The following is an 18,335-nucleotide window of genomic DNA, read 5'->3' on the forward strand; positions in this document are numbered from 1 at the left end:
ATGTTTGTTTTTACTCAGAATAACCTGGAATGTCACAAGATCCTCACATTGCTTTCTCTAAGTCACAATACAGAACCTTCCAACTAAAGGAATCATTTCCAGTCCCTTCAGCATCAATCCCCATCCACCAGATGGCCCTTGCATTGTCTTCAGAGTACTCTGACTGCCTGCGCCACCTTGTTTTTCTCTCCCTCCCCTCCTCCACTATTAAGTGAAAGTTCCATGAGAGCAGAGACTGTGTTTCTCTTGTTTACTATGAGAGTTTCAGGGAATACAAGAGCTTACAGATATTACAGTAACTGGTAAATATCTCTGCAAAGGAGACAGGAAGAAATCAGGGGAGAGAGAAAAAGAAAGAAGAAAAGGAAAGAGGAACGAAAGAAGGGAACAAGGAAGCAAGAAAGGGAGGGAGTGAGGGTGGCAGAGAGGGACCATCACAACACCAGCCCTCTTACTCTAATCCAATTCCCAATTTTAATGCTCATGATTTAATCAATTATTTGCTGTGCTCATTTCCCCAATCATCGCTGCTTAATATCCTGGAACCATCCCCTATGCCACTCCCCACAGGCAGTCATTAAGACCTGAGGTTTTCCTTTAAATTTGTCCTTACTTCTGTTCTCAATTCTCCAACTGAATCACCATTCTGGTCAGGACTCCTGGAATCATGAGTGTATTATGTGAAGAGCCTTGTGACTGGTCTCTGCAGTTTCTAGTTCCTTCTGCTCTCCAATCTTCTCTGATGAGTGTTGCTCACCAGTCCTTCAGAAATGCTGCGTTTCACTGAGACCCTCCTTCTCTTCCCCTTTACAGATCCATTGGTACTTGTTTTATCACCGGTAGGTATATTTCCAGGGTCTCTGACAATGGCCAAATATTACGCAATAAGCCTCACTGTCCTTCAAGCTGTGGTAGCCTTTTCCATCTTATCAGATCAGCTCTCTCCAGCCTCATGGACAAGTCATGCCATTTCTGTTCCCCAGCCTGCACCCAAAGGGAATGCAGTCTTTCTTTACTCCCTGCTATTCTAGGATGATAGTTCACACCACTCCGTAAAATATTCATGGATAACCTGCTTGGTTCCTCTTTCCTTGAGTCTAGAAAACACCTGGAATTTTAAAAATATAAATATGTATGGTTTTCCTTCATCATATCAGAGGAAAATTACAAACCCCTAGTTCTCAGAGGTTCAGGTAGTGTGCTGAGCAAGCAGTGGGGGATGATTCAAGATAAGCATGGACAGTTTCCGCTTGAGGACCAGCATGTGTTCCAGAATCAGAGGACTTGCCTGTGGCTGCTTCAGATTCTGTTTTGCTAGAATACTCCATGGCAAGCATCTGGTTAAAGTCAAAGTCTTACTCAGCAGTAATATATTAAATCTGATGTGGCCTCTTGTATACGTAAGTGGCACAGAACGTATATTTTAGGGAAGAATCTTCATCCTGTGAGAGAGAATCTTTCATACAGGTTTATCTTCCTTGAAAGGTTCTCTTCCTATCTATCACCATGGCTGGTACATTGCATTTTTTCTTTTAAATTGAGAAAAAGGCTTTAAAAAAAGATGTACATCTGTTCTCACATTTCCACCTCTGGAATAAAAGACTGCAGGAAAGTAGATGCCTCTTAGCTAAATCCCCATCAGCTTAAAGCACCAAGGTTTTTGAGCAAAGACAAAGTATTTTTTCAGTTGACAAATGGCAAAAATGTTAGGAACCAATCAAGCATCCTACAATGGCTATAGTTTGTGCACATAACAAAAACTTAACTGCAATGTAATTACCATGCATTAATACAGGAAAATAATTTTTGGTAAACTCTCAGGGTAATAAAAGCCATGTTCCCAATATCAGTGCAAACAATTAATTGTTGTCCTTAATCCTAGGATATTTAGAATACAATATTATTAGTATGAGGAATAATATCTGAAAATCAGCACAGGATGTTATCACAGGGCCCTGAGAAATCTGGATCTAGAAGAGATTCTTTTTCCCAGTTTTATAGAACTTGGTCCTTTCCTATTGGAATGAATGACATGGCTGTGTTAGAAAGGTGAATAATGGTCTGATAGATTCTATTCCCTAGGCCCAAATTTTTTTTCAAAGTTCACATTGCTATATGCAGAACAAAATTTATTCCCCAAACTTCCATTTAAGGGTTGGGGGGTATGAATATGTATGACTAAATTATTGAAATGCAATGAAGGAATAAAAATGTTGTGCCAGTGTAAAGCTCAGAGAAGGGGCTCTAGGAGAGGTCAGGGCAACAGAGGATCACATCCCACACATGCTCCTGGGAGACCCTGGGTGAGGGCTCAGCTTCCTGGGTGCCTTCTGTGTTCATGCTAGTAACAGAGCTCACATCTCACAGGGTGCCAGCAGGTTTCTGTAACACAGCCCTTGTGCAGTAACTGGTAAACTCTATGACACAGAAATCTCTTGCCCAGGTAAGGCACTGACCTATGATTGTCACTTGAATCTTCCAACAATCTTTCATTTTAAAGCACCTTTGCTTTTATCTAATGTTTTGTTTTTAATAGTTCATTTGTTCACCTAAAAGTCAGTTCAACAGAAGGGAAGGCATTGGGGGAAGAGAGAGAAGAATATATTTTGCTGGCTTGTTTCTCAAATGGCTGCAATAAGCAGTGCTGAGTCAGTCTGAAGCCAAGAGCCAGGAACGACATCTGGGTCTCCTTAGGCCACCATGTGCTACTTCCCTGGTACATCTGCAGGGAGTTATACTGAAAGCACGGAAGCTGGGACTCACACCAGCACATGCTATACAGGATGCTGGATGTTGAAACCAGCAGCTTAACCCACGGTGCCACATGTCTCGCTACTGATTGTTACGTTTTGATGGTTTTCTCAGAGCGAACCGGAGTTGCTCACTACTCAAGTGTGGAGTTAAGCCCAGCAGTGAGGTTATAAAAGAAGTCTATCCTGGGGAGGTAAGCAGCTAGCCTTTTGATGCCTCAGATTTTGCAGATGTTTTCTCCAAGATAAGGGTCTATGCTTCTGGGTTACTCTTCAACATGGAACTAAGAAGCAGAACTTCCATCATCCTATGTCAAAAGAAAGGCAAATCTTTTTTTCCCTGTACTAAAGTTACACCTGCCAGAAAGACTAGGAACATGCTGGCAGCAGCTATTATGTACCCGGATCCTTTTCAGAAGCACTTCAGTTTCTGCTTAGTGGTAGTAACAGGCCCCCGAGGGAGGCTTAAAGCCGGAGTCAAGACTGACACCCAGAGGCCAGAAAATAATCAGAATTTGTCAAACACACACTTTCTTTCCCATTCTGTGCTGTCTTAGGTTCGTTTGAGGTCCCAGAGTCCCACACGGAGTCGGAGATAGGCTTCAGAGGCCCATTAGTGAACACTCCCGCCAAGGGGAGCACATTGCCTCCAGTCTGACCTATTCTCCGGTTACAGAGGTCACAGAATGTAGGAGGAGAGTGCTTTGAGCCCAGGTAAGTTATGCAATCACTTAACGAATGAATAAACCAATGAAAAGAGGATAAAATACTTTTAAATCACCTCACAGGCTTTAAAATTTCTTGCATACTACTATATTGATTGTTGTTGTTGGTTCATTTTATTATAGTACTAATCTAGGCTCAAACTAACTGGCATAAAATCACTGATTGATGAATCTTAATGTTGACAAAATAAAGTATGGCTATAAGGGTTTAAAAACAGTGCTTCTACTATTCTATTTATCTCAAGGTTTTCTCTTTTTTTAAGATTAATTTATTTTTTGACAGAGTTAAAGAGAGAGAGCGCAGAAGAAACAGATAGTTCTTTCACTTGTTGGTTCACTGCCTAAATGGCAAAAATGGTTAGAGTTGGGTCAGTTTGAAGCCAGGAATCAGGAGCTTCTTCCAGGTCTCCCAGGTAGGTGGCAGAGGTACAAGCACTTGAACCATATTCTGCTGTTTCCTCAAGCACTTTAGCAGGAGGCTGAATTTGAAGCAGAGCAGACAGGACTTGAACTGGTACCCATATGGGAAACTGGCACTGCAGACAGTGGGTTTACTTACTATGCCACAGTGCAAGCCCCTTTAGAACTTCTTATTTTAAAAGACACAAGGACCAAAGCATCCACTAAACTGTCAATAATCCAACTTGTTCCCTTAAAATCCATATGCAAAGTCTCCATTATTTGCCTCCAGAACCCTATGTCATGAAGCATGGTGACTGTTACTGACTTAGAAAAGTACAATGACTGAAGCCAAATGATTAATTTGCTTTCAGAAGTTAATCTCAGGGGATTTGAAGTTCCATATATTGTCCCACTCCTTCTTACAGAATAATTCTTTCTTGGGAGACAAAAATAGCTTGAAATGAGAAACAAGCTCTCCTGTTTGCAGCTTCCATTCTAGGATTTAAATATTGACAAATTGTGAGACCAAGCTAAGGCCATATTTATTCTGAAGCCACACAAGTTACACTTGACTGGCCCCATCTAATGGAAAGGATTCACAGTCAGTTGTAGATGCAAAGAATCAGATGAAACATACTACAGGTAAGACCTTGCCCTTCTGGCAAGGAGGAGGGCATGACATCTTACAAAAACACATCTCTCCTTCATGCTCCAATAAGCCACAACACACAAGCAGTTTGTATCAAAGCAACCCTCTAGAACAATTTCCACTCTGTAACCACAACAGCTCACAAATGCCAGCATCAAAACAAAGGTAAATTCCAATGAGTAGCAATCAATCAGGGAAATTCCAGAGAGAGAGAGAGAGAGAGCGTGCCAATTAAGAGAGGCAGGCTCAAGCTCACACACAAAGGGAGATGATGCAGCATCATTACCAATCTATACCGGTGGAAAACATCTATTGCAAAACTACAGCTGATAACCAGAGTGCTCGCTTATTTTCTCATTTACACAATAATAAAGGAAATAACTCAGGCAAATTGTTTCGTGTAATTGTCACAAGTCATCATTTTGGCGAGTCTCCTCTCCTCCTTATCCCACTAAGTAATTTTATGGGTTCTCCTGGGGAATTTTTTTTTTTTTTAAGAAGCCCAGATGAAAAGTTCTGTTTCTGTGATGAATGGGACTGGCAAATCATCATTTGAGACTCTGCATACAGTACAGTCACATAAAATTCTTTTCAGCTCTAGAAATGTCATCTTAACAACAGCAGTAACAGAAGGGGAAAGACTGTTTCCCGCCTGAGGTATAGTGATAAGAGTTTTAACATCCATCTTTGCGTGGGTTCCCACATACCACAGGCTGCAGCCTAGCACAGAGAATCTCCACAGCGCACTCCCTGTTAGCTAATGTTCTCCCAGCTGCTGTATGACTCAGGGTGGCTGAGAAAAAGGAACAGAATGAGTCATAGAACATGTTGTGCGTAATATTTTGTCTGCCCTCCATTTGCCATAGCTGCTGTAGGGCTGTCATCTGCAAGGCGAGATCAGGGCATCGAGCAGTCTTAAAAAGGACTGTGTGCTACAAGCACAGGACAAATTCCACGAGGAATCTGACTTCTGCGAAATCACGTGTCTAAAGCCAACAGTTTCCTACCATGTTAGCAAATTAAACTATCATCCGATCTTGACTACTCTTCCTTGAATCATTAAAAAGTGTTCTTGTTTAACTAATGACAAATTGGATATCGACCTGCCGGGGTTTCCATCAGTATAGCAATTAATTTTTTTTTTTCTGTTAGATGGCTCAACTTCCAGCCAAAGTCAGGCAAAACACTTAAGTTATAATGGTTTCTTTTGAGTTTGTAAAAAAATATATATATATTGTGTAATTTTGGACATCCCCTATTGATTAGCTACCATTTTCTTTTTACAATGTGACAGGACAGACCAGCACAGTGGCTCAACAGAGGCTCTACTTCAAGCGCCGACATCCCTTGGGTACCACCAGTTGATGTCCTGGCTGCTCCACTTCCAACCTAGCTCCCTGCCCGGGAACGCAGCAGGGCATGGTCCAAGTCCTTGGGACACTGCCTCTACGTGAGAGACCAGAAGAAGCTCCTGGCTCCTGACTTCAGATCAGATCAACTCCAACCATTGTGGTAATTTGGGGAGTGAACCAATGAATGGTTCTCTGTTTTCCCTTCTCTTTGTAAATCTGCCTTTCCAATGAAAATAAAAGAAATCTTTAAGACTTAGAATAAAATGTGACAGCTATCTTAAATTGTGCATACTGTGAAACACATCAACACCTCTTAGGTGATATGGGCACACATGTGAGGATTGTACTCTGCAGATGGCCTTCTAATTTAGCCTAATTTGAATGTCCTTCTCCAAACTTAAACTATGTAAATGAAAGAATTTCTCGCTCCTCAATCACTGGGCACATCACCAAGTTTTGGGTCACCCTAAACGTTGGCTGATTTCCTAATTGATCTCAATGGGTAGGGTGACCAGATCATTAATTTTTAAAAAGATTTGTATTTACTTTTATCGGAAAGACAGATATTCAGAGAGGAGGAGAGACAGAGAGGAACATCTTCAGTCTGCTAGTTCACTCCCCAGGCTGCCACAAATGGCCTGGAGCTGAGCCAATCCAAAGCCAGAAGCCTAGAGCTTCTTCCAGATTTCCCACACGGATGCAGGATCCCAAGGCTTTAGGTCATCCTCGACTGCTTTCTCAGGCCACAAGTGGCAAGCTGGATGGGAAGTGGAACCAGTGCCCAAATGGGATCCTGGTGCAAGCAAGGCAAGGACTTTAGCCGCTAGGCTATCACGCTGGGCCCCAGATCATTGATTTAAAGCAGACAATCTTCGCACTAAACTCCAGAAACTACAGTAGGGTTTGCTACCAGAGCTTTTTACTTAAAGGAAAATATCCTATCTGCTTTCTATTCTATGCATTAAAATTACGGTTATTTGGCGAAGGATGGCTATCTCTTTATAAGAGCACCATATCCAATTAACTATTAAAATATTTCTGATAAATAAAATGATGACAGGTGAGCAACATCCTCCTCGTTATTCCAGCTCTGGTTCCCATTGTTTATGACACCCAGAATTTCAATGAAGCAGTAAGTACTAGGAAGAAGGCCCTTGCTATATAAGTCCAAGGGCTTCATGTCTAATCTTTTCTCCTATCCATTGCCTTCTCAAGGCCAGAATTTTTCTTTTCTCCAAGGAAAACATCCAAGAGAAGAAAAAAAAAAGTACACTGGAGTTCCTATCCTTAAGAATGCATTCTCTAAAGTCAGAGCGATTTTATTCTCAGCTCCACAGAAGGCCGAGATGAGGGATCATGGAGATTGTGGGAATCTCAGGGGAGATGAGAAATGCTTCCCAGAGTCTGAACTCTGCAGCCTGAGAGTCCAGGCTCTCCTAATCTCCACAGCTCTAAGACGGTCAGCAGATTGCCCTGGGATTTCAATCATTTGCTGGTAGGAACCAGAAGAGGTTCTAAATCCTCAGCTACAGCCATTAACAAGAACTCAATTACCTCATTTCTTTCCACCCTCTGCAGGAGGTACTACCAGTTGGCCAAAGAATCTACAGCAGTACAAGCTGGCTGTTTGGTTAATCGAGGATGTTTGGCGAACCCTTAATGGAATGTGTTGGCTATGAGCAAATATCTCCCCTCTCCTCAGAATCTCATTAGAATGATGATTTGGTTTTATAAAATAAGTGATCTTTTGAATGTGTACTCACAGATTTTTTTTTTATCTTCCTGATTTTCATGGTCCCATAACTGTTATTAATGAGTAACTTATCATTTGTTAATCTCTCATTATTTGCAAGAAACATTATTCTATTACACACTATTCTATCATTTTCTTAATATTACAATGGAAAATTAGGTGTTGGAGAGACTTCTTAGCCTAGTGAAAGGAAACAGCTAAGGAGAGGCCATGATGTGGAGTGTTTGGTGCTGGTGTTAAAGCGCCAACTGAGATGCAACATTCCCTGTCCGAGCACCTGTGCCCACGTAGGAACACTCAAGCTTGAAGGGTGTGATTCCAAAGCCCGTCCTTTAAATGTCTCGGGTTTTCCATAGTAATTGTGCATGGGATTATTAATGGGGTGGCTTCCTACAGTCTCCATAGTGGCAGCAGAGAGTTGGTGGAAGACAGAATTGCTGCCAGCCTCTGGGGCTCTTTGCTGAGTCTAGAAGTGGGACTAGGAATGTGTGTATTAATTGCCTGGTTTTGGTTTTAAAACGAGTGCCTCTACCTATCTTGCATTTTTTCTGCTCTGAGAATAGTGGGGGTAAGGTTCTGGATAAACGATTTGGCTTTCTCTTTCTGAAAAACTTCATGAGGATCGGTCCTTTCTGCTCTGAGGGCTCTGAGAAGGAAATTTCACCACAAGTGAGTTTCTACAAAGAAGGTCATTTCGAGCAAGATTTTACTGCTGGAGTTCTAAGAAAACGGAAAGCAAAGTGAACTATAAAAGCCAAAGCAGCTCTACAACATTTATAAAAAATCATATCCTTCACATTTACCTTATAAAAAGTAACGTAGTTTTATAAATATGCCATTCATAACTTAATTTAGTGTCTAGACAAAAAAGCTACTATGGTATGGAGCCTAACCCCCGTCTGAACATTACCAATTTTTTCCCTATCCTTGTTTTCCCTTCCTTATTTTTAAACTATTTTTAATTCAAACATTTTATGACATAATTATTTTTTATATGTGTATATATCTAAGCCAATTTATGTAATATCACTTAAGATATATTTAAGATTTTTTTTGCCAGGATGAGACAAACTATGTCATATATAAGGAATCAATGATTCTATGGTGAGTTTTATACAGTTCATCAGGTGAGATTTCTTACAACAGGCTGGTTAGGATCCTTGATCCTCCTAAGAAGTCAGATCTTATACGTAGCCAAGTTTCAAAGGTCCCAGAAGGACAAATCCAATAATGAATATTTTGATGATGACTTTAATTTGCATGTTGTGTGAGATCCACATATCTGTTTTCGGAAGTGGGGCCCATGTTGTATTTCCAACCAACGGATGAAGTCACAAGTGTTCACAAGGTATGTGGGTCTTTAGCAGGCAGTGGGATGAGGAAATGGACAGATGCAAAGTTAAACTATTTTTTCAGGGCCACATGAACCAAGGGCAGGTGAGAGGCAAACTGGGGGAGCCTTGGAGGACTCCACCTACCTCAGTGGAAACTGAGCAGGCTAATCAGGCTTCTGCTCAGTTAGCAAGACCACTTAGGTGGTAGGGATGAGAAGGCAATGCCCTTCCCAGTCTCTGCATTCTAAACTCTCCTCTGTTCCAAAGAGACAGAGCTGATACAAACAGTCCCCAGATAGGAAAAGGGGTGATACAGCGGTGCAAAGAAAGAAAATGAGAATTCCTTTCAGTCCTTCTGAGGCTACCTAGGACCAAGAGGGGTCAAGACCACTAAGAAGGAGTGGGAAAGGCATGAAGTTATCCGCCAAGATGTGAGGCCCAGAACAGGGCCAAAACAACCAAATAAGAGCATGCATGAGCTGTCGGAGGTGTCCACACACACTTGCTTTCCTTGCTTTGTACCTAGGGAGAGTGTTCCCATGGCAGCCAACTGACTAGTTACTGGCTACCACAACTTCTGTTCCTTTCCCTCAAAGTGTTGAAAGTAAATTCAATGTGGGCTGCAAGTAAATTGTTCTCAGTATATAGAAAGTTCAAAATTACCATGCACCATTTGGTGTAAGGAGGATCTCACAGTGGGATCTCACAGAATTCCACTCATTGTCTAAAACGTTATTTATTTATGTTTGACTTAAAAGACAGAGAGAAAACGAAAGACAACGAGCGCTTAAACCTATTGGTTCATTTTCCATATGACTGCAACAGCTGGAGTGGGCCAGGTCACAGTTTGGACACTGGATCTTAACTTTGGGTTCCTGTGTCGAGGGCAGCAGGGACCCAAGTACTAGAGCCACCACGTGCTGCTTCTCAGGATGTACAGTATCAGGAAGCCAGAATGGAAAGAGGACCCAGGGCTCAAATGCAGGCTCCCGATACAGAATAGCTGTGAGATGCTTCCTTTCTTAAATGACAAGAAGTCAATGAGCAGCTTCCATGTCTATCACAAAAACAAACATTTCTCAATCTTGTGTTTGTGTACCTGGGATAAATAGATTCTTATGTTTTCAGCTTTTTAAATATTTTTAGAAGTATTTAATTTATATAAACCGAACAAAGTTCGCATGCTTCACAATGCGGATTTAGGTGCATAGTGATACGTCTCGCCTTACCTGCCCTCCTGCCTGTGCTTCTCACTCTCCTCCTCCTTTCCTTCTTACTTTTTTTCTTTGTAATTTTTACAGGGACATGATGTATGGCAGTGGCAGGGACCACTCCTGGAAAAAACTCCCACAGTCCCATCTAAAGACAGCAATGCTGACTACGTGTTAAGATCTCTTTCCTCAGCCTTTTATTATTATCACCCCCTGTCTCTAAATGTCTGCCTCTTCAGCCTCTTGTTCAATCTGTTGACTTTACTACTACACAATTAATTTTCCTTCTTTTCCTTTGTGGTTGTGAAGACAAAGAAGGATGGATGTGATACCTGGTTTAGAACGAGCATAATGTATACACTCATGGGTAAAACATTATGAACATGTACCTTTATTTGTTTCATAAATGGTATACATATACTGCTTAAAATCATATTTCAAAATTTCGATTACTTTTCATTTGATTTGAATGGAGGAGAGACAGAGAGAGCGCGCAAGTGCTTTCACCTGCTGGTTTACGCTCCTTATGGCCTTGCACTCATGAGGGAGACCTGGTAGAACTCCTGGCTCTCAACTTCAGATCAGCTCAGCTCTGACCGTCACAGCCATTTGGGGAGTGAACCAGGGGACAGAAGACCTTTTCTCTTTATCTCTCCTTCTCTCTGTAAAATTTGCCTTTCAAATAGAAACAAATAAATATTTAAAAAATAAATAGGCTGAAAAGGTGGTTTTCCAGGCAGAAACCACTATGGCTATATGCCCCCTGGTTAGCCCTGTTGGCGTCCTCTGGGATTAGCTGAGTGAGCTCACATGGCTAACATTTTTCTTCAGGCTGTCCATATTGAAATGCCAAGATAATTAGAAACTAAGCCTTTTTTTTTTTTTGGCAGAACTAGATTATCTTTAGAAAAAAATTTCAGTCTCTATACTTCAGAAAAAGACAGGTTCTTGATATTTCCTGTTAAAGCTCTGAAGGGTCTCAAAGCAGGTTTCTAGCAAGTTTCATGTTCAAAACAGATTTTAATGATTTTCCCACTTCCTTTTCTGATTATAAAAATATGCTGCACACTCAAAGCAAAGACTCAAGAAAGCCTACAAGGTGTAAGGGAAAAAAAAAACGTGACATTTACAGTTTGTGGCAAAGGTTTTATATATTCAGCTTCAGAGGGAAAAAAAAGTAGAGATAGAACTGAGAAGTTCTACAAAGAAGAGAAAATTTCCCATTAATTCACAGACACAAGAAATTCACATCCTCAGTGGATAGATTTGGCCCACACAAACATGAGTTTGTCATTGGACAATACTGGATTTCTCTTGGATAATGATTAGGAATAAGATATGAGACTGATTTTAAAATATAACACATCTATAAAGTAAGGATGTTTTTAATGTTTCACTTGATTCTTTAAGGGAATGTTGAAACTATAAAAATTAAAGCATGGTTAAGTCTCAAGGGAAAATATACTAAGCCATAATATCATGCTTAGGTTTTTATACTTAGACTTTACTTCTAAAGCAATGAAACTTGAGTGATAGGAACAATTAGACATACATTCTGATGTGATGGCCCAGTGGCTAAATTCTTGCCTTACATGCACCAGGATACCGTATGAGCACTGGTTCATGTTCTGGCTGCTCCATTTCTTATCCAGTTCCATATTTCTGGCCTTAGAAAGCAGTGGAAGATAACTCAAGGCCTTGGGACCCTGCACCCATATGAGAGACCTGGAAGAAGCTCCCAGTCCCTGACTTCGGATCAGTTCAGTTCCAGCATTGTGATCATTTGGAGAATGAACCAGCAAGAGGAAGATCTTTGTCTGTGTATTTCCTACTTGCTGTATTTCAGCCATGAGGGAGGAGCTTCTTCCTGGTCTCCCATGCAGGTGTCAGGGTTTGTTTTGTTAAAGCACTTGAGCCATTAGCAGGGGCCAGTGTTACAGCATAGTGGCTAAAGTTGCTCATTGCAATCCTACATGGGAGCCAGTTCATGTCCCAGCTGCTCCACTCTCAATCTACTTCCCTGCTAATGGCCTTAGAAAAGCAACAGAAAGATGGCTCAAGTGCTTTAACAAACCCTGACACCTTCATGGGAGACCTAGAAGAAGCTCCTCCATCATGGCTTTGGCCTGGTCCAGTGCTGACCCTTACGCCCATCCAGAGAGTGAACCAGCAGATGCAAGATACCTGTCTCTCCCTCTCTGTATATAACTCTGATTTTAAAACAGTAAATCCTTTTAAAACTATACACACACACACACACACACACACACACACACACACACACATACATAGGTTCACACACACAACTTAAGAGTATACAGTATATTATGTACCCATAAGATTTAATTAGGTTTGGGTATGACATCTTCTTATGCTGCAATGACTTTTTAATGCAGTAATTGCAAATAAACTTCTAAGATAAATTTAGTCTTCATCCTTTCCTTTCTAGTATTAACTCTAAATTTATGGTTACTAAATGCCAAGCAGCATGCCAGCCACTTGAAATACATAACAAATAAAGATTGGAATTTATCTTCAAGGAACTCATATAGCCGTATGGTATTAGAAAGAAGTCGTTACTGTGAATTGTTTTTAGTGGCTATCACGACGGGTTCCGAAGGAAACAGAAAGAGGCCAGGAAGCTTTATGGAACAAATTACCGGGCAGAGTACTGAGGGTGAATATGCACCCACAGGCTACTTAGGAAGGACTCCAGGCACTCCTGTGGAGTACAGTTCACTTGGGAGACTGAATGTTCAGCTAATCTGGACTCAGAAACTTGATACAGGTAGGGATTAGGAGCTGAGGTTGGCTGAGTAGGCTGGAGCCTCACTTCTGGATTGCTCCTTTCCCTTTAGACTGCTGGACAGAGCACACATACAAATCAGTGCCATGAGAACTACTCCATGGAGAGCCTGAGGGTGCAAAGACTGTAGGATTTATGCCACGAGCAAAAACATCCCAGAAAGGAGATAATAAGCTCATTCTAGCTGTGAAAGGATGTTAGGCCAGAAGGCATGAAGTTGTTAGGAAATCATTAATCCTACCGTGTCAAAAGCAGTGGCACGTGGAATAGGGAGGAAAGCATCCAAAGAATGATCATGTAATCCTGATCATGTCCTCCTCTTGGCTATTCAGCCATAGATAAAGGAAAGAGGGACATCTCTGAATCAGGCGAAAATCAACAGTAAAAGACTAATCCATATGTTGCTTCTGTCTTTGAAAGCAATAATAGAAGCATGCATCCATTTAACTTACAAATGAGATCATTACAAGACAAATCTAAATACATGCTAAATTTCCTCAGTTAAAATTTGCCCAGTTTTGTTTTGCATAGTACAAGAAGCTGACATTGTCACATACCTTTTAACTTTCTAATGCACTTGATGTTCTTCAAAGAGATTAGATGTTGAGTCTGCCCAGATTTTTCTCAGTATTTGGGTTTCTAGAACTCAAAGCACTTCAATATAGTAAAAGTGTTGTCTTTCAGCCTTGTTTTCCAAAACTGGGACTAGTCAGATGCAAATCTCACAGCACTCTTCCTCATTGCATCCTCTTCAACATTCTTTTTTTTTTTTTTAAGAATGTTTTACATTTATTGGAAAGCCAGATTTACAGAGAGGAGAGACTCAGAAAAATCTTACATCTACTGGTCCACTCCCCAAATGGCTGCGATGGCATGAGCTGAGCTGATCCAAAGCCAGGAGCTTCTTCCAGGTCTCCCATGGAGGTACAGGGTCCCAAAGCTTGGGAGCATCCAGAAGTTGAATTAGCACCCATATGGGATTCTAGCACACATAAGGAGATGATTTAGCTATTAGGCTATCATACCAGTCCTGCTATAACATTCTAATGGGGCGGGGGGAGAGATGGGAACCACTCATTTAGTTCTCATAAGCTTTCTTTCTAAACTCTTAGCAGACCAAGAGATGTCAAAGATGGTAGAAACAGACAACAAACAGAAATAGACAACATCTATTATCTTGCACTGATTAATATCTTGTGTTATTAGTGGAGTAGTGATTATGATGTAAACAATATCAAGTGCCAAAAATTGCTTTTGTGTTTTAGGATTTTTATGCCTTCAAAGGAACCATGAATATGATACATCACTAGTGAATCCCATAGAAACAGTAGCACTCAGGGCATCAACAAGGCAATCTGCCAGTTACCCCAAAGTTGGCAGTGTATATTCTGCCTCTGTCTTCTGAGGCAGCAACAAAACTGCCTGGCAACAGAGAGGGGTCAATTCCAGGCAGACTTGTCTCTTCTTATTCCAATGCTTCTTTCATGACAGTTTCAACAATTCTGTACTAGGCCTCTTAACAATATGATATAGCAATGCCCTCAGGAAATATGCCATTGGAGTTGCCAACTACCATTCTGGTCATTTGAATTTGTGGTAGGATCCTAGGTAACTAATCTATGAGAATCTAGAGGATAAGAAAATGGGAACATTGACAAGCTGGAGAGGCAAAGAGAAAGGTAGGAAGTGATATAAGATGAGATGGGGAGGACTATTGGTTTCACTCATTCATATATTTAACCAGTCATTCAACATATATTTATTACACTCCTATATTATGCAATACTGCTAATCACTGTGGAGTCAATTCTGAATAATACTTGAGAGGAAGCACTTAGAAAGATTCAAAGAAAGCACATGATTCTGTCTTAGGAGAGTCATAGAAGGTATTAAACAGAAGAAATATAAGATTCAAAGGATAGAAAAGGATTAGCAAAACAAACACCTTAAGGGGACAGAATTGGCATCCATGCACATCATGGAGTACATGCAACAGAAGGAGGGAGCATTCCAAGCATATGCATGAGCGTCATGGAAGGAGACCAGCCAGTCTCAGGTCACAACATCTGACTGTCCTGACAATCACTGCATGGCTGCTGGTATTGGGGTGAACCATTCAAAGTCAGCATTTTCCTAGATCCGAAACGATCAAATGGCAAATATTACACATGATTCAATCCAATGCAATTCCACTTAAAAATCATTTTTTCCTAAAAGAAAAAAAAAACCCACGATAGTATTAGCATGTGTGAAGGGGGTGGTGATGGGTAATATTCAAGGACATGAATGGACCATATGGAGGAGTGCTGTGAATTTTATCCCTTGGATGATAGGCAGCCTTGCACAATGATCACATTAGTGGTTTAAGGTAGTCACCCAGGACCATGTGGAAAGTACAATGAAAGGGAGACACAGGAAAGCAGATATAGCTCCCATGGGAATTTAGGGAGAAAAGACAGGTCCACGCTCACAGATAACAGCAGGCGGGGCTGTGAAACACTAAAAAGGCAGAATGGACAGGACTTGGGAGCTGAGTGGGAGAAGAAAGGAGGGGGACTGGCATGAGTCCTTGGTTCCCTTCCTAGCAGTCAGGTAGATGGTGGGCTGGGGTACTGGATTGGTGCACAGGAGGAAGGGCCAGTGTGGAGGATAAGAGGATGGGAATCGGGTGTAGATAAGGTAAAGGAAGAGCAGGTGAAGCAGGAGGTGAAAGGAACTAGCATTTGCTGACTTAACAATGGTAGTGATTGATATACAGGGTTTAATTAAATTTAGGAGCTGGCCCCAGAAGATACATTCTCTTACTCCAATTTTATAACTGAAACTGCTTCCCTGAACTTGAGCAGTTATAAATGAAATCAGCTTCTCTGCCAAAAGGACTACAATACGTAGCTGAGTAACCTAACTGGGAATGTACATGGTTCTTATGAATATATAAAAATGAGGGCATGGTTAAGATCAAGAAGGGGCATACCTGAAATCCTCCTCAGAATCCCCAGGAGAAGTGGAAGTGGGCAGACTCCATTGCTCAGGTGTTTAGCTGACTCAAAAGTCTGCCCTCCCCATGCCAAACCCTGTATACAGCTCCTCCCCAGGTCTGCGGGCAAGCCAGGTAGAGAAGGATCAGTACATTTCAGGGCTGGGGAGTGCATTCGAACAAATCCTGTGCCTTCAGGATAAGTGCCTTGCTTACTATGAAGAGCAGGGGTCAGTGAGCTGCTCTTCACAGCATCTCTCAAAGAAAAGGCCGATGGCATTATTCTAGCAGGGGAAGGTTTAAGGCACAACCTGTCTCAAGAGTTGCTTAACAATCTCCAAAATAGTAGCAAAATGTTCCCCATCAAACCAAATGGCTCCCAGGGAGGAACATGCATCTTACATTCTGGTACTTGTTCTCTTAATTAGGAACAGAAATGGTGACTGGGATTTATTTTCATAAATACACATCCACAAAAACCAGAAACATCTTGACATGATGCAGCAGCCCTAACATTTCTCAAATCTGGATTATAGGAATTTTCCCACTGGTTTTGATTCAACATTCACAACAGAACCCAGGATGAGCATTTCTACATTGTTTTCAACCATGAATATACTGCTTCAACACTCTTAACACCCCCTTCAGATGCTAAAAAGAAATAAAGAAACAGAGCAAGGCATGAATTCTAACGTAATACACTAAAGAAGATATATCTCCTTCTTGTGGAACATGAAAACTGCTCTATGATCTCCCCCAAACATTTTCGGACATCCTCAACAATTTACTTTTCAAGAGCAGACTGCAAGTGGGAAATATTTGAATCATATCTGCTCCTTCTCTACCAGCATTCAGAGGATGCTCGTGTTTTTACTGATAATTTATTATAGAAATCGACTACTATTTTTCATTGCTTTAACTAAATTCTGTTACAGTAAAACATCTAAACGTGCCATGGAGTCTGCAATATAGACATTATTCTTACCTACTTAGTTTATCCTCAAGGATTTCCATGTATTTCACAACATTTTCCTTCACACTTACTTCTGCAAAAAAGAAAGAAATCCGAAGTGATTACAACTGCATTCAAAATTGAGCAAACTTAGGGACCAGACTGTGGCACAGTGGGCTTAGCTATCGCCTGTGACCCCGGCATCCCCTATCAGAGAGCTGGTTGGAGTCCCAGGTACCCATTCCACTTCAAATTCAGCTCCCTGCTAATGCTCCTAGGAAAGCTGTCCTAAAGGTGGGAGATGAGTTGGAATTCTGGGATAGATGGAGTTGTGGGCTGGCTTGTGGCTTTGACCTGCTCTATCCCTGGCCACTGTGGCCATTTGGGAATGCATTGGCAGACAGAAGATCCCTAATCCTACCTCATCTCTCTCTCTCTCTCTCTCTCTCTCTCTCTCTCTCTCTCTCTCTCTCACACACACACACACAACACACACACACACAACACACACACACACACAACACACACACACACACACTCTCTTTCTGTGTGTGTGTGTGTGTTCCTCTGTCACTCTGCTTTTCAATAAACGCAAAATAAGCCTGGATTTTTTCTTACAAAACTCAGAAATGTTCAACTGAAATCCAGAAATGAAAGGATCATAGTCAAGCATCTGATGATGATAATAACCTTTATTTGGAGAACTCGCCAAGTCATCAGAGTGGCTGCCTGAAGTCACTCAGTGGGAATAGATTCTAAGACTCCAGAGTTTCTACAGAAAAATCAGAGAAGAGGGACAACCACAGTCTCTCACCCTTGCTTGAGTCTTCAAAGATAGTTCACAAATAGTCTCTCACTGGTCACATGTGCTCTCTACCTCTCACCTTTCCCCCTCAGTAGCCAAGAGCTACTCGTGGAACACGTGGAAATAAAACCCAAAGTTGGAATAACTCTCATCCCATAGTTAAAGGGGGGGCACCTCATCAGTGGTAGCAGGGTGGTAGGCCAGTTCACTTGGAAACAAGCATAAACATGTCATCCTTTAAGTAAGTAGAAGTCAACCTATCCAGCCTCCAATGAGCTACTACTCAAGATAGCCCACTGCCTCCTAATCAGTTTGTGAAACAAGGAAGAAATGGTGTGGTTAAACAAATCAAAGGGGATAGCTTACTGATAATAAAGCTTTGACACACTTTAGGGGAAGTTCTGAAACCCTCCATTTCTTCATTTGAGGAATGACAATGCCTTGCTATCAAGGTGACAACTGGCTGAGATGTATTCAAGACCTGCCCAGAAGCTGAAGGGTCCCCTAAAAAAGCATCTGAAATTACAAGTGAACCCTCCATTTCTATTGCTGTAACTGCTACTGCTATTAAGAGTTCTGTCATTCTGGTCATGTGCTGTGGTGTGATGTACATTTGAAA

The 18,335-nt window shown here is 41.4% G+C and overlaps 1 protein-coding gene across 1 annotated transcript in view; it reads right to left on the reverse strand.

Moving 5' to 3' along the window:
- DISC1 (DISC1 scaffold protein) overlaps positions 1–18,335 on the reverse strand; it is a 254,432-nt gene that overhangs the window by 38,059 nt on the left and 198,038 nt on the right. Inside the window, exon 10 of the mRNA XM_040968315.1 lies at positions 16,945–17,005. Coding sequence (XP_040824249.1) covers positions 16,945–17,005 — 61 coding nt within the window. The remainder of the gene's footprint in view (positions 1–16,944; positions 17,006–18,335) is intronic.

This window comes from Ochotona curzoniae, unplaced genomic scaffold, assembly GCF_017591425.1.
Source record: "Ochotona curzoniae isolate NIBS_2020 unplaced genomic scaffold, NIBS_Ocur_1.0 scaffold_4683, whole genome shotgun sequence".
Classification (NCBI taxonomy): Eukaryota; Metazoa; Chordata; class Mammalia; order Lagomorpha; family Ochotonidae; genus Ochotona; species Ochotona curzoniae.